Genomic DNA, 16,957 nt, shown 5'->3' with positions numbered 1-16,957 from the left:
TCCAGCTCACCTTCAGCGCCGGCTTCGCCCGCATGGTGATCAGAGAGGCCTTCGCAGAGGACAGCGGGCGCTTCACCTGCACCGCCACCAGCGAGGCGGGCACCATCAGCACCTCCTGCTACCTGCTGGTCAAAGGTAACGGGAGGAGGCTGGTTTTTCAACATAAAAGCATACAAAAGTTACTGAATTCTTACAGAAAGTTAAGATGAGGCTGGTTTTCAAAATAAAAGTCTCCTTATGCTAACTCGAAGCTTAGTATGAGGCTGGTTTTCAAAATAAAAGTCTCTTTATTCTAACTCGAAGCTTAGTATGAGGCTGGTTTTCAAAATAAAAGTCTCTTTATTCTAACTCGAAGTTTAGGATGAGGCTGGTTTTCAAAATAAAAGTCTCTTTATTCTAACTCGAAGCCCAGGATGAGGCTAGTTTTCAAAATAAAAGTGTCTTTATTCCAACTCGAAGTTTAGAATGAGGCTGGTTTTCAAAATAAAAGTCTCTTTATTCTAAATCGAAGTTTAGGATGAGGCTGGTTTTCAAAATAAAAGTCTCTTTATTCTAAATCGAAGTTTAGGATGAGGCTGGTTTTCAAAATAAAAGTCTCTTTATTCTAACTCGAAGCCCAGGATGAGGCTGGTTTTCTAAATAAAAGTCGCTTTATTCTAACTCGAAGTTTAGTATGAGGCTGGTTTTCAAAATAAAAGTCTCTTTATTCTAACTCGAAGCCCAGGATGAGGCTGGTTTTCAAAATAAAAGTCTATTTATTCTAACTCGAAGCCCAGGATGAGGCTGGTTTTCAAAATAAAAGTCTCTTTATTCTAACTCGAAGTTTAGGATGAGGCTGGTTTTCAAAATAAAAGCCTGAAAAGGTGACTGCATTCTTACAGAAAGCTTGTTCTTCAAAATAAAAGTGAATAAAAAAAAAAAAATTGGTGCTAAACATAACATGCCGTTTCTGTTGCAGTGTCAGAGGAGATTGAGAGCAGAGAGGAAACGACGACTGTGACTGAAATGGGAATGACTCAGGAGAAAACGTGAGTTGTTAAAGAGGCTCCATTCTCCCCATGTGCAGGTTCATGTTAGTGAAAGCTAAATTATGAAAAAAGTGAAATTGTGAAAATATTTCCAATTTTGAGAAGAAACTGACATTTTGTCCCTCAGTGTGTGCACGGAGCAGAGCGTGGTGACGGTCGTGGTGACGGAGGCAGTGTCGGGCGAGGTCGCCCCGCCCTCCTTCATCAGCGAACCCAGCGCTCAGAAGCCGGTGGAAGGAGGCGCCGTGGTGACGGAGGTGGTGTCGGGCGAGGTCGCCCCGCCCTCCTTCATCAGCGAACCCAGCGCTCAGAAGCCGGTGGAAGGAGGCGCCGTGGTGACGGAGGTGGTGTCGGGCGAGGTCGCCCCGCCCTCCTTCATCAGGGAACCCAGCGCTCAGAAGCTGGTGGAAGGAGGCGCCGTGGTGTTCGAGTGCCAGGTGGCAGGAAGCCCCAGGCCTCACATCGTCTGGAAGAAGGGCGGCGTGCCCCTCACCGCCGGATACCGGTACGCGTTTCTGATCCATCAGTCACACCCTGAGGAAAAGGGACATTTTGAGAACATATTTCAAGTTCTGAAAAGAAATTGAAATTCTTCTTGTTTCAATTTCTATATTTTAAAATGTAGATCACCTTTACGTGCACCATCACGTGCACACACATGCACCATCACGTGCACTCTGTAACAGACAGATATAGCTGCTGTTCGTGGTTAAAGACTAAAGTGCTGCTCATGCTCCTTCAGGTACAAAGTGGCCTACAGCAAGGACACTGGGGAGTGCAGGCTGGAGATCACCATGACCTTCGCCGACGATGCAGGAGACTACTCCGTCTGCCTGAGGAACGCGCACGGAGAGAGCTCTGCCACGGCGCGGCTGCTGGAGGAAGGTACGCTCCACCCCCTCTCCTCCCCCCTCCCCCTCTCATCCCCCTCTCCCACCCCCTCTCCCCCCTCCCCCTCTCATCCCCCTCCCCCTCTCATCCCCCTCATCCTCTCCCTCTCCCCCCTCCCCCTCTCCCCCCCTCTCCCTCTCCTCCCCCCTCCCCCCCTCCCCCCCCTCTCCCTCTCCCCCCTCCCCCTCTCCTCCCCCTCTCCCTCTCCTCTCTCCCTCTCCATCGTCCTCTCCTCTCCTCTCCCTCTACCTCGTCCTCTCCATCTCCTCATCCCTCTCCATCGCCTCGTCCCTCTCCCTCTCTCTCCTCTCCACTCCTCTTCCTCTTCCTCTTCCTCTCCCTCTCCATCGTCCTCTCCCTCTTCCTCTCCTCTCCCTCTCCCTCTCCTCCCCCTCTCCCTCTCCCTTGGTGTTTTATCATCACGCTGCTGGGTAAATAAAGTCCTATCTTGTCCTATTGGTCGGAGTCTCACGTGTGTATGTGTGTGTGTGTGTGTGTGTGTGTGTGTGTGTGTGTGTGTTGTGTGTGTGTGTGTGTTGTGTGTGTGTGTGTGTGTGTGTGTGTGTGTGTGTGTGTGTGTGTGTGTGTGTGTGTGTGTGTGTGTGTGTGTGTGTGTGTGTGTGTGTGTGTGTGTGTGTGTGTGTGCAGAGGAATATGACGCCTACATGTTGCAACAGGACGTGACCTATAAAACTGAAGTGGCGGCGGTGCTGTCGGTGCACGAGATGGAGCAGCGGAGGGTCACCACGCCCATGAGCTTCGTCTCAGAAACGGTACGTTACCCTCTACGTCAGACCACTGGTCCGTGAGCGCCCCCTAGTGGTCAGTGAGTGCCCCCTAGTGGTCCGTGAGCGCCCCCTAGTGGTCCACGGACCACTGGTGCTCCGTGAGCGCCCCCTAGTGGTCCGTGAGTGTATTGGTAACATTTCACATTTGAAATAAATAAATACATTTAAGTTTTCCGCACTCTCGCGGGAATATCTCCGCAAGGGAGCGAGCTGAAGTTTCACTTTCGATGGCATGATACAGCCCAGAGCAACACCTTCGTCCCACGTGCTGCCGCTTGTTTGTAGCATGTTCAGGCGATTTGTAATCTGTTCTAGAAAAACGATGTGATTTTGGATATTTGTGGAGTTAGGTGGTCCGCGAGCGTTTTTCTATTGGTTGAGTGTCCTTGGTGTGAAAGGTTTGAGACACCCTGCTCTGCGTGCCCTAACCTCCTCCTCCTCTCCTCCTCCTCTCCTCCTCCTCCTCCTCCTCCTCCTCCTCCTCCTCCTCTCCTCCTCCTCCTCCTCCTCCTCCTCCTCCTCCTCTCCTCCTCCTCCTCTCCCCTCCTCCTCCTCCTCCTCCTCCTCCTCCTCCTCCTCCTCCTCCTCCTCCTCCTCCTCCTCCTCCTCAGGAGTTCCTGATCTCCTCCTTCGAGGAGCGGATCATCCAGGAGGTGCAGCTGCGGATCCTGAGGATCAGCTACACAGAGATGGTGAGGGAGGACGGAGAGCTGATGGTGACGGTGGCCGAGCACGAAGCCGTGCAGCCCGCCTTCCAGACGCCCGTCAAAAACTACAGGATCGTCGACGGCATGGGAGCCACCTTCCACTGCCAGATGAGCGGGACCCCCCTGCCGAAGGTGCGCTGGTCCTCCTCCTCTTCATCAGTACATCCCAGGGCTCAGATATATCCAGAGCCTGTCTCTGATTGGCTGAAACACCAGACAGATCTTTGCAGCATTACCCATAATCCCCTCTGTTTCAGCCCTGTTTCCACAGTGCTGATTCTCTGGGTGTTACTTTAGATGAGAATAAGGAGCCCCTCCCCACGCGCCTCTGAGAGACATCTGGTTACAAAGAACCCAATGGCCGCTTTCACTCCAAGTACTTTGCCGTACTTAGTTCCCTGCACTTAGTTCCCCCATGAACTGAGTGCAGATCGCGTTCACACCGGAATAAGTCCCTGAGGGAAGATTAGGCAAATGAAGCCACTGACATCACTTCTTCTTCTTCTGCTTTGGGTTTACTGGCAGGCCGCAAACAGCTTCACGGCGTATACTGCCACCCGGAGGCCCCGGCCGGAAGTCCCCGGAGTTGGGGAAGGCTTCAGTAGAAGCTGCTGGGACTCCCAGCAGCTTCTACTGAAGCCTTCCGAGTAAATTGCCAGAACGCCGACACCTCCTCATCTCCCCCGCTCCCATGGTTTCTTTTGTGTTGCCATAAGCTAGTCTCTCTGCGCGGAGCTAATGCTAATAATGCTAATGCAAGGGAAATAAAATGGCGGCTTCACAACAGTTTTACGGGGCTTTACAGGGGCGTGGTTTGCAATCCGCCCAGCCATGCTCCACCTCTCTAGCAGGCGCTAAAGATGGGGTAAGAGTTCTCTGAACTGAGTTCTCTTTTTGGTGTGAACGCAACATTCCAGGCACTATCGGAACTAAACGGGAAAAGTACTCCGGTGTGAAAGCGCCTAATGGTGCTCTAGGAGGTGATAAGGTGGGAGGGGGGGGTTACCTGTTGAAGAGGGGACACATGTTGATGTAGAAGAGACATGTGTCCCCTCTGTGTAAAGAGACTCTCTCTGTACACAGAGGGGACACATGTTGATGTAGAAGAGACATGTGTCCCCTCTGTGTAAAGAGACTCTCTCTGTACACATGGTGATGTAGAAGAGACATGTGTCCCCTCTGTGTAAAGACACTCTCTCTTTACACAGAGGGGACACATGTTGATGTAGAAGAGACATGTGTCCCCTCTGTGTCTCTGTGTAAAGACTCTCTCTGGACACATGTTGATGTAGAAGAGACATGTGTCCCCTCTGTGTAAAGACACTCTCTCTGGACACATGTTGATGTAGAAGAGACATGTGTCCCCTCTGTGTAAAGACACTCTCTCTGGACACATGTTGATGTAGAAGAGACATGTGTCCCCTCTGTGTAAAGACACTCTCTCTTTACACAGAGGGGACACATGTTGATGTAGAAGAGACATGTGTCCCCTCTGTGTAAAGACACTCTCTCTTTACACAGAGGGGACACATGTTGATGTAGAAGAGACATGTGTCCCCTCTGTGTAAAGACTCTCTCTCTGGACACATGTTGATGTAGAAGAGACATGTGTCCCCTCTGTGTAAAGACTCTCTCTGTACACATGTTGATGTAGAAGAGACATGTGTCCCCTCTGTGTAAAGACACTCTCTCTTTACACAGAGGGGACACATGTTGATGTAGAAGAGACATGTGTCCCCTCTGTGTAAAGACACTCTCTCTGTACACATGTTGATGTAGAAGAGACATGTGTCCCCTCTGTGTAAAGACACTCTCTCTTTACACAGAGGGGACACATGTTGATGTAGAAGAGACATGTGTCCCCTCTGTGTAAAGACTCTCTCTCTGGACACATGTTGATGTAGAAGAGACATGTGTCCCCTCTGTGTAAAGACTCTCTCTCTGGACACATGTTGATGTAGAAGAGACATGTGTCCCCTCTGTGTAAAGAGACTCTCTCTGTACACATGTTGATGTAGAAGAGACATGTGTCCCCTCTGTGTAAAGACTCTCTCTGGACACATGTTGATGTAGAAGAGACATGTGTCCCCTCTGTGTAAAGACACTCTCTCTTTACACAGAGGGGACACATGTTGATGTAGAAGAGACATGTGTCCCCTCTGTGTAAAGACACTCTCTCTGTACACATGTTGATGTAGAAGAGACATGTGTCCCCTCTGTGTAAAGACTCTCTCTCTGTACACATGTTGATGTAGAAGAGACATGTGTCCCCTCTGTGTAAAGACACTCTCTCTGGACACATGTTGATGTAGAAGAGACATGTGTCCCCTCTGTGTAAAGACTCTCTCTCTGGACACATGTTGATGTAGAAGAGACATGTGTCCCCTCTGTGTAAAGACTCTCTCTCTGTACACATGTTGATGTAGAAGAGACATGTGTCCCCTCTGTGTAAAGACTCTCTCTCTGTACACATGTTGATGTAGAAGAGACATGTGTCCCCTCTGTGTAAAGACTCTCTCTCTGGACACATGTTGATGTAGAAGAGACATGTGTCCCCTCTGTGTAAAGACTCTCTCTGTACACACGGAGAAAACGGAGTGGATCTTGCACAATAGGTGACCTTTGAAACCTGAAGCCTGGCTTTATTAAACTGTGAGTATTCTCCTGCAGATCGCCTGGTTCAAAGACGGGCAGCGTCTGCGTGCCGGCGGCCGCCACCAGATGGAGGTTCTCCAGGACGGACGAGCCAGCCTGCGCCTCCCTGTGGTGCAGCCGGAGGACGAGGGCGTCTACACCGCCTTCGCCAGCAACATGAAGGGGAACTCCGTCAGCTCCGGGAAGCTCTACGTGGAGCCGTCCGGAACCGTGACCCCCCAGAGATACACCCCCCAACCGGCCATGCAGAGGATCAGGTACAACACTTTCACCTACAGATATCACCATTACACCTCCCCTCTTCATACTGACACTCAGACTATTCTTTTGTCATATTCAGAATGAGAATGCCTGAAAGTGTTCTGACTGTCTTTGTGTGCTACTGAGGCTAATGCTAGCACTTGGTAGAAATCAAAGACAAAGTTAGTGAAATAAAGTCTTGAGTTGGTGTACCATGAGATCTGAACGAGCAATAGCCTGCATTGTATCTGTCTGCCTTCATGACCTGAACCAAGCAGACTCCTCCATTGACTTGTTGATTTTTCCGCCTCCTCAGATCCTCGTCTCCTCGCTCTATGAGCCGGTCTCCTGGACGCTCTGCCAGCCGTTCGCCCGGACGCTCTCCGTCCCGCCGGCTGGACGACACCGACGAGGCTCAGCTGGAGAGACTCTACAAACCCGTGTTCGTCCTCAAACCTTCCTCCGTCAAATGCTCCGAGGGGCAGACCGCCAGATTTGACCTGAAGGTCGTCGGCAGACCGATGCCCGACACATTCTGGTTCCACAACGGTGAGAGAAACAACCTATTCTAGAAAGACTCGGCTCTATCTGTTGCTTCTGCCGCCCCTAAAACCGTTGTATCCGTGTCTTCCCAGGACAACAAGTTGGAAATGACTACACACACAAGATAGTGGTTAAAGAGGACGGTATCCAGTCCCTGATCATCGTCCCCGCCATGCCACAGGACTCCGGAGAGTGGACCGTGATCGCCCAGAACCGAGCCGGACGCACCTCCATCGCTCTGACGCTCACTGTGGAAGGTACGTCAGAAACAGATATAAGCAAATACTTGCGATGGCACAGTTCAATGTTATTAAGGGATCTCTGCCTTTTGTATCTCCCCCTCCGCAGCTCGTGAAAGTCTGACACGTCCTCAGTTCATTGAGAAGCTGAAGAACCTCACGGTGAAGCAGGGCACTCTGGTGGAGCTGGCTGTCAAAGCCATCGGAAACCCCCTGCCCGACATCGTCTGGCTGAAGAACAGCGACATCATCTCCCCACAGAAGCACCCACATATCAAGTAAGTGTCTCTGAGGTGGTCTTTGATCCTCTGACCCCTGAGAGCAGTTTGTGCTGATCAATATATCTGCATTTCAGGATTGAGGGAACTAAAGGACAGGCCAAATTCCAGATCCCATCGTCCTCAGGCGCAGACAGCGCCTGGTACACAGCGACCGCTATCAACAAGGCCGGCAGGGACACCACCCGCTGCAGGGTCAACGTGGAGGTGGACTTCGCCGCTCCTCCAGCCGAGAGGAGGCACATTATCACCAAAGGAACCTACAAAGCTAAGGACATCGCAGCGCCCGAGCTGGAGCCCCTGCACCAGCGCTACGGCCAGGACCAGTGGGAGGAGGGCGACCTGTACGACAAAGAGAAGCAGCAGAAGCCTCAGTTCAAGAAGAAGCTGACCTCCATCCGGATGAAGCGCTCGAGCCCGGCTCACTTCGAGTGCCGGCTGACGCCCATCGGAGACCCCACCATGGTGGTGGAGTGGCTGCATGACGGGAAACCCCTGGAGGCGGCCAACAGGCTGCGCATGGTCAACGAGTTCGGATACTGCAGTCTGGACTACGAAGAGGCGTACGCCAGAGACAGCGGCGTCGTCACCTGCAGAGCCACAAACAAGTACGGGGCGGACCAGACGTCCGCCACGCTGATCGTGAAGGACGAGAAAGGCCTGGTTGAGGAGACTCAGCTCCCCGAAGGCAGGAAGGGCGGACACCGGATGGAAGAGTTTGAGCGCATTGCTCACGAGGGCGGACCTACAGGCGTCACCACTGATGACGAATATGAAAAGAGCAAACCTGAGATCGTGCTTCTTCCGGAAGCCGCCAGAGCCTATGAAGGCGAAATCGCCCGATTCCGCTGCAGAGTCACCGGTTACCCGTTACCAAAGGTCAACTGGTACCTCAACGGGCAACTCATCCGCAAAAGCAAGAGATACAGACTCAAGTACGACGGTATCTACTACCTGGAGATCGTCGACGTGAAGTCCTACGACACCGGCGAGGTCAGGGTGGTTGCAGACAATCCTCTCGGCACGACTGAGCACACGGTGAAGATCGAGATCCAACAGAAGGAGGACTTCAGATCCGTGCTGCGCCGCGCGCCAGAACAGAAAGCTGCAGAGGCGGCTCAAGACCCCGGCAGAGTCGGGTTTGACGTGATGAAAGTGGATCAGACCAGCGAGTCAGCGCAGGACCGGGAGGTGGTTAAACTGCGCAAGACCCAGAGAGTGGTTCACGAGAAGACTTCGGAGGAGACAGACGAACTGAAGAGCAAGTTCAAGCGCAGGACGGAGGAAGGGTTCTACGAGTCCATCTCCGCTGTGGACCTCAAGTCCCGCAAGAGGGACGACTCCTACGAGGACCTGCTGAAGAAGACTAAAGACGACCTGCTTCACAGACTGAAGGAGAAGGAGGAAGCAGAGAGGAAGTTGTTGGAGGAACAGGGACAAATCACCATCCCCACCTACAAGCCCGAGAGGGTCCAGCTCTCCCCGAGCATGGAGGCACCGAAGATCCTCGAACGCATCACGAGCAAGACCGTCGCTCCGATGGACGAGGTTCGCTTCACACTGAGAGTCGTCGGCAGACCGGAGCCCGAGGTCCAGTGGTTCAAGAACGGCGTCCTGGTGGAGAAGACGGAGCGTGTCTTCTGGTACTGGCCGGAGGACCACCTGTGTGAACTGGTGATCAGAGACGTGACCGCAGAGGACTCCGCCAGCATCATGGTCAAAGCCGTGAACGTCGCCGGGGAGGCCTCCAGCCACGCCTTCCTGCTGGTGCAAGGTAAGACACGTTAACACATATCTCCAGCTCAGTGTACGAGTCCGAGTCAAACCAGTGAAACTGTCTGGAAACCTCCCAGGTACTGGTGGTACGTTACAAATCCATCTTTCTTAGTCTGTATACCCAGATGGTGTTCACCTTCTTGTGTTGGTTTTACTTTCACCCTAAAGCCTCCAAGGTTTCTGACTGCCAAACAATCTTTTATAAAAAGTTAACTGGACATTGTTTTTGGGTTTTCGTTGAAGAGCACAACAAAACGGGATCAGAAAGATGTGTCTACCTTTTAAATACTTGAAATGATTTGTGAGTGCCATGGAAGAGACGGAAGGGGTTCCCCAGTCTAAACTATCGGGGCTGCAGACTCAAAACTAAACATGTGAGCAAACGAGGCGTGAATCCTAATTAAAGTCGGACTCTAACGTGGTATTTCCTCGTTGCAGCCAAGGCAGTGGTGAACTTCATCCAGAAGCTGGAGGACACCAGCGCCAACGAGAAGGACACCATAATGACGTTCGAGTGCGAGACCAACGAGCCCTTCGTCAAAGTCAAATGGCTGAAGAACAACATGGAGATCTTCTCCGGAGACAAGTACAGGATGCACTCTGACAGAAAGGTCCACTTCCTGTCGGTGCTGGTGATCCAGATGAAGGACGCCGCAGAATACTCGTGTGTGGTTATAGACGAGGAGAGCATCAGGACGAGCGCCCGGCTCCACGTAGAAGGTACTGAGAGTCCCTTCATGGGTTATCATGGCTTAGTTTCTTATGATGATCTTTGGCTTCCTTTCCTTTTCTTTGGTTTCATCTCGGATTTCTTTGGTTTTCTTAGATTTTCTTTGATTTCTTTGTTTTTCTTTGATTTCTTTGTTTTTTTTTAGATTTCTTTGGTTTTTCTTAGATTTCTTAGGTTTTTCTTTAATTTCTTAGGTTTTCTTAGATTTTTAAAAAATATATATTTCTTTGGTTTTTCTTTGATTTCTTAGGTTTTCTTAGATTTCTTTGTTTTTTCTTAGATTTCTTTGATTTTCTTTGATTTCTTTGTTTTTTTTTAGATTTCTTTGTTTTTTTTTAGATTTCTTTGTTTTTTTTTAGATTTCTTAGGTTTTTCTTTGATTTCTTAGGTTTTTATTAGATTTCTTAGGTTTTTCTTTAATTTCTTAGGTTTTCTTAGATTTTTAAAAAATATATATTTCTTTGTTTTTTTTTAGATTTTTTCTTTGATTTCTTAGGTTTTTATTAGATTTCTTAGGTTTTTCTTTGATTTCTTAGGTTTTTCTTTAATTTCTTAGGTTTTCTTAGATTTTTAAAAAAAATATATTTCTTTGTTTTTTTTTAGATTTCTTTGTTTTTTTTTAGATTTCTTAGGTTTTTCTTTGATTTCTTAGGTTTTTATTAGATTTCTTAGGTTTTTCTTTAATTTCTTAGGTTTTCTTAGATTTTAAAAAAAAATATATTTCTTTGGTTTTTCTTTGATTTCTTAGGTTTTTCTTTGATTTCTTAGGTTTTTCTTAGATTTCTTTGGTTTTTCTTTGATTTCTTAGGTTTTTCTTTGATTTCTTAGGTTTTTCTTAGATTTCTTTGGTTTTTCTTTGATTTCTTAGGTTTTTCTTAGATTTCTTAAGTTTTTCTTAGATTTCTTTGGTTTTTCTTAGATTTCTTAGGTTTTTCTTAGATTTCTTTGGTTTTTCTTAGATTTCTTAGGTTTTTCTTTGATTTCTTAGGTTTTTCTTAGATTTCTTAGGTTTTTCTTAGATTTCTTTGGTTTTTCTTAGATTTCTTAGGTTTTTCTTTAATTTCTTAGGTTTTCTTAGATTTTTAAAAAAAATATATTTCTTTGTTTTTTTTTAGATTTTTTCTTTGATTTCTTAGGTTTTTATTAGATTTCTTAGGTTTTTCTTTGATTTCTTAGGTTTTTCTTTAATTTCTTAGGTTTTCTTAGATTTTTAAAAAAAATATATTTCTTTGTTTTTTTTTAGATTTCTTTGTTTTTTTTTAGATTTCTTAGGTTTTTCTTTGATTTCTTAGGTTTTTATTAGATTTCTTAGGTTTTTCTTTAATTTCTTAGGTTTTCTTAGATTTCTTAGGTTTTCTTAGATTTTTTAAATTTTTTTATTTCTTAGGTTTTTCTTAGATTTCTTTGGTTTTTCTTTGATTTCTTAGGTTTTCCTTTGATTTCTTAGGTTTTTCTTAGATTTCTTTGTTTTTTCTTTGATTTCTTTGTTTTTCTTTGATTTCTTAGGTTTTTCTTTGATTTCTTAGGTTTTTCTTTGATTTCTTAGGTTTTTATTAGATTTCTTAGGTTTTTCTTTGATTTCTTAAGTTTTTCTTAGATTTCTTTGGTTTTTCTTAGATTTCTTTGGTTTTTCTTTGATTTCTTTGTTTTTCTTTGATTTCTTTGTTTTTGCTTAGATTTCTTTGGTTTTTCTTTGATTTCTTAGGTTTTTCTTTGATTTCTTAAGTTTTTCTTAGATTTCTTTGGTTTTTCTTTGATTTCTTAGGTTTTTCTTAGATTTCTTAAGTTTTTCTTAGATTTCTTTGGTTTTTCTTAGATTTCTTAGGTTTTTCTTTAGCTTCTTTGGTTTATTTAGGTTTTGGTGGTTCTTACCTGAGTCTTCTTTGGTATTCTTTAGTTTGATCCTGGTTCACTTTAGTTGTAACTTGTTCTTTTGTTATCACATTTCGTCTTTGATTTTATACAGTTATTTCGCTCTTTCTTTATTTCTCTTGATTTTTGTCCTGGTTGTTTAGTTTGGTTTTATCTTAGTTTACTTTGGTTTTCTTTGGCTTTATTCTTAGTTTACTTACTCACATTTATTTCATTTCTTTTGTTTTATCATTGTTTAGTTTTTCTTTGTCTTTCTTGAGTTGAGTTTGGTTGTATCTTGGTGTGTGATGGTGTTTGATACCTTTCTGTACCCAGGTGCTGCCCTGGAGCTGAAAAAGCACCTGGAGAACATCGAGGTGCCGGAGACCTACTCCGGAGACTTCGAGGTGGAGCTTTCTCGTGAAGACACTGAGGGCAGCTGGTTCTTCGGAGACAAGGAGATCTCCCCCAGCAGCAAATACGTCATTTCCTCCCGCAGAGGACGCCAATCCCTGTCCGTCAAAGACGTGAAGAAGACAGACCAGGGGAAATACACCTTTGTGTGTGGAGAGCTGAAGACCAGCGCCTCCCTGAAGATGAAGCGTAAGCATAAGACGCCTAACCAACTGGGATTATTATGACTGATATCGCAATTGTGATATCATTTGGGAATAACCTTACTCACATTATCATTGACTCAAATTATTAGAATGATCATGTTGTGATTTGTTAAAGAGTATCTGTACCAAACAAGGATGTTTGTCAAGTCTGAAGAATAATCCCTGTAGCTCCACAATACTTCACATCTTTGCACACATTTTGCCTACACTCATATTGTTCTAACTTGGATTTTGATATCATTTGGATAGCTTTTAGATAACATGTATATCACTTTTAGATAACATTTATATCACTTTTAGATATCATTTGGACACATTTGGACACATTTGGACACATTTGGACACATTAGGATAACATGCGGTGTTTATCGCCCCGCGGTGCGCCTGGTGACGGGGATGCGCCCTGAGATAATAACGTCGTCTGTGTAAAGTCTATATCTATCTGTAGTCTTGGTTATTATAACATCTGGTTATCGCCCGCAGTGCGCCCGGTCACCCTGCTGCAGCCGCTCAGCGACCTGACGGTGTGTGAGGGCGACATCGCTCAGCTGGAGGTCCGCTTCTCCCAGGAGAACGTGGAGGGCAGCTGGATGAAGAACGGGACAGCCGTCATCGCCTCGGACCGGGTCCACATCGTCATCGACAAACAGATCCACAAGCTGCTGCTGGAGAACGTGAGCCGCGAGGACGCTGCCTCGTACGCCTTCATCGTGCCGGCTCAGGACATCTCCACCTCCGGGAAGCTCAGCGTGCAGAGTGAGTGGCGCTCGCGGCTTCCGGGGCGTTCTGGGGATTCTGGGGATTCTGGGGCATTCTGGGGAGTCTGGGGCATTCTGGGGCATTCTGGGGAGTCTGGAGATTCTGGGGCATTCTGGGGAGTCTGGGGCATTCTGGGGAGTCTGGGGCATTCTGGGGAGTCTGGGGCATTCTGGACCGTGACTGCTGTTCTATTGGGATTCTCTTTGCTTTCATTTCGTGTCCGTTGGACTTGTTGATTGTATCCTGGTTCTCTTTGCATTCGTCCTGAGGTCATGCAGATTTCATTAGTTTTCATTTGGACTTGTAGCTTTTCTTGGATTTCTCATGTCCTTCTTTTCTCTTAGTTATCCTGAGTTTTCTTTGGCTTTCGTTGGTTTTGTTTAGATTTATTCAGATTTTCTTTAGTTTTATCTGTTTTCTTTGGTACGGTTAGTTTTTCTTGGTTTTATATCGTTTTTGGTTGGTTTGATCTCAGTTATCTTTAGTTTTCTTTGGTTTTATGCAGATTTTATTTAGATTTATCTTAGTTTTCTGGGTTTGATTTAGTTTATTGTTGGTTTGATCTCAGTTATCTTTAGTTTTCTTCGGTCGTCTTTAGTGTCTGGCGTCAGATCATTGATTGTCTGTCCGTCTCCTTCCTCGCAGCGATCGACATCGTGAACCCGCTGAAGGACGTTTCCTCCGTCGAAGGCACCAAGGCGGTGCTGGAGGCGAAGATCTCGGCGCAGGACGTTCTCTCGGTGAAGTGGTACCTGAACGAGAAGCTGCTGACGGCCAGCGATCGGCTGCAGATGGTGTCGAAGGGATCCAAGCAGAGGCTCGTCTTCAACCGGACCTTCGCCTCGGACCAGGGCCGATACAAGCTGGTGGTCGGGAAGGTGGACACCAGCTGCAGCCTCTCCGTACAAAGTAAGATTCCACCCTTCAGAAATCCTCCTCTTGGCTCCTGATCCCAGATCTGTGTCCTTTAGCTAGAGCGATGGTTCAACAGAACAAGCCTAACTTTGAAACCTATTTAGGACACTTCCTGACAAGACAAGGAAACATTGACGGTTTCAATGGATTTGGTTGCATCTTTTGTTTCATTCTGTGTCCGAATTCTCACTCTCACTTAAGAAATGAGTCCGCTACAGCATTATGAACACAGGAGTGTTGATACGTGCAATCGAGCAATTCTTGTTGTGCACTTCCAGACAAGCTAGAGGGACAAATCTGAAGGCAATGGATTCGTCAAATGTTTCTTATTTAACGGCCTTTTTTTCAAAAATATTAGCTTTTTTTTCCGCCAGATCAGCCTAACATTGGAGCGTCTTTTAGGGAAGTTCCCAACAAGCTACCAAGACCTGCTCATTGTCAATGGACTCGTCTGATTGGTAGTTTCATAGGATATCAGGATTTTAACTGTATCTTGGGAATTATAAAAGTTGTTAAGGCATTTCTAAAACAGCTACGGATGATTTTGAAACATATTTTCGGCACTTCCCGACAGGCTTTTTCGAGAGACAGTATTTTTAAAAAAGTCTATCATTTAAGATCTGAATAATGACTTTGGTAACCCCCCCTGCTGTGTTTCCCTCAGAGGTGCACATCGTGAAGAAGATGGACGATAAGGTGTGCTCCGAGTCTCAGAACGTGACCTTCAGCGTGGAGGTTTCCCACGCCGGCATTGACCCGCTCTGGACCTTCAGGAACCAGCCGCTCAAAGCCGGACCCAAATACAAGATGGAGTCCAGCGGCAAGAAGCACTCTCTGACCGTCGTCAACACCATGAAGGACGAAGAGGGAGCGTACAGCTTCCACGCCGGAGAGAAAACGTGCAGCGCCAAACTCACCGTCTCCGGTACACTGCAGCTCTTAGACCGTATCGAGAGTCAATGTGATATAACGGAGAGCAGGGGAGGGCTGACGGAGATGAGGTTCCTTTAGGATCAACACTTATTATTCGCTGAGATGAAATAAGTGCATTTACCAGACTTCAACAACTTCAACATGTTCTAATGTTAAAATGGTAGATTTCCTATAATAGTATAATATAATAATAATATCCGATCAAAAAACAGACTTCTCAAATTAGAGAGTTTAATTATTGTTTCAAAAAATCAGAAAATGAACCTGAAAAATACTTAATTAAATTGGTAAATGTCACTATTGTCACGATACTTTTTTGTTGTTGAATTAATTCTGGTATTAAATGGATACAGTTCCAATAAGAAAACTAAGAAAGATCACCAGAGAAAAGTTCCTCTTGATAATATTCCGTTTCTACCTGATAAGAGAAAGCGCTGAGTCCTGACCCCGTGTTTCCGTGTTCCTCCTCCAGGGGGCGCCATCACGGTGCCTCTGCAGGACGTGACGGTGGCTGAGTCCCAGACGGCGGCGCTGGAGTGCGAGGTCGCCAACGCCTCAGCTGAAGGTTGCTGGCTGAGAGAAGGTCAGCCGGTCCACTTCAATGACAACGTGACGAGCGAGACGAAGGGCTGCGTCCGCCGGCTGCTCATCTTCATCACCAGGCCGCAGGACGTGGGAGAGTACAGCTACCAGGTGTCCAGCTCCAAGACCAGCGCCACCCTGAGGGTGGAGGGTGAGTTACAACAACAACAGAGAGGGGGGGGTGGAGGGTGAGTAACAGTCAGAATTCAGAAGTCATATATTTTTTCTGAAAAATCTGACTTTTTCCCCGAAATTCTGACTTTACTTAAAAAAAATGTTTTACAATTTTTTCCAAAAATCTCATAATTCCGAAATAAAAATAAAAATGATACTTTTTTTTCTTCAGGGTTTTTACCTACAAATATTATCATTTTATTTATTTATATAAATGCGCCACAACTTGGGATGAAAGATACCACATGTGTCTTTACTTAAAATATATAAAGATATACTTTTGACTACTTTGAAGGTCTTTAGTGTCCCTCTGGTGCCCCCTGCAGGACACATGTTCATCTGCACATCAAATAAAAATATAAATATATTATTAATTGGAAGAAATGATAAATATAATAAATTAAAAAATGAATCAATAAAATTATGTAAAAATAAATAAAGAACAATTATACAAAATAGAAGAAATTAATAAAATATAAAGACAGTAAAAGGGGGATATGCTAATTAAGAGCTTTGTTTTCTTATATTATTACTAATAATACACATTTTTCGAGTATTTGCCAGAGTTTGGGAGCGTAGTGGATTACAAATAAAACATTTAGTGTGGCTTTCGGACTATTTAAAGCCTCGAGACGCCGTGTGGTCCCTGTGTTAATATATGCTGCTTTGAGGGGACGGTCCCTCTGGCGCCCCCTGGTGGTGATCCTGATGGTCTCTGTGTTCTGACCTGCAGCGGTGAAGATGAAGAAGACCCTGAGGAACCAGACGGTGACGGAGACCCAGGACTCGGTGTTCTCCCTGGAGCTGACGCACAGCGGGGTGAAGGGCTCGCAGTGGATCAGGAACGGAGTGGAGCTGCAGAACAGCCACAAGTTCCAGATGTCCTCCGAGGGAGCCGTGCACACTCTGAGGGTGAAGAGCTGCAGCACGCAGGACGAGGGCGTCTACTCCTTCAAGCTGGGGAAGCTGTCGGCCAACGCCCGGCTCAACGTGGAGAGTGAGTGGGGCGGGGACTATGACGGATTCTAATACTACTTCATAGTTTTCATTATTACATTATTATTATTTCTTTTTATTTCTTTGTATTTAAAAAAATTACAATATGCTTTTATTTGCTAATAATAATATATTCTAATTTACGACATTCAAAATAATATCTACCGTCCATCAGATAATACTAACACACACACTGATGGCGTCTTCACACCTCGCTCGTGTTTAGCATCGACATGTTTTAACCTTCAATAT

General features: G+C 46.2%; 1 protein-coding gene across 1 annotated transcript in view; it reads left to right on the top strand.

Moving 5' to 3' along the window:
- Window positions 1-5: 5 nt before the first annotated feature.
- LOC117442744 (titin-like) overlaps window positions 6-16,957 on the top strand; it is a gene marked incomplete at its 5' end in the record, with an annotated part of 210,055 nt that continues 193,103 nt past the window's right edge. Inside the window, 18 exon segments of the mRNA XM_071202478.1 lie at window positions 6-135; window positions 959-1,028; window positions 1,156-1,533; window positions 1,771-1,913; window positions 2,568-2,692; window positions 3,319-3,546; window positions 6,085-6,326; window positions 6,626-6,858; window positions 6,945-7,109; window positions 7,201-7,369; window positions 7,447-9,143; window positions 9,584-9,865; window positions 12,063-12,329; window positions 12,830-13,102; window positions 13,751-14,014; window positions 14,685-14,945; window positions 15,426-15,686; window positions 16,443-16,706. Coding sequence (XP_071058579.1) covers window positions 6-135; window positions 959-1,028; window positions 1,156-1,533; window positions 1,771-1,913; window positions 2,568-2,692; window positions 3,319-3,546; window positions 6,085-6,326; window positions 6,626-6,858; window positions 6,945-7,109; window positions 7,201-7,369; window positions 7,447-9,143; window positions 9,584-9,865; window positions 12,063-12,329; window positions 12,830-13,102; window positions 13,751-14,014; window positions 14,685-14,945; window positions 15,426-15,686; window positions 16,443-16,706 — 5,452 coding nt within the window.

Source organism: Pseudochaenichthys georgianus, unplaced genomic scaffold (genome assembly GCF_902827115.2).
Source record: "Pseudochaenichthys georgianus unplaced genomic scaffold, fPseGeo1.2 scaffold_465_arrow_ctg1, whole genome shotgun sequence".
NCBI classification, from domain to species: domain Eukaryota; kingdom Metazoa; phylum Chordata; class Actinopteri; order Perciformes; family Channichthyidae; genus Pseudochaenichthys; species Pseudochaenichthys georgianus.
Note: the sequence above shows the minus strand (reverse complement) of the source record. Positions and strands in the feature narration are given on the sequence as shown.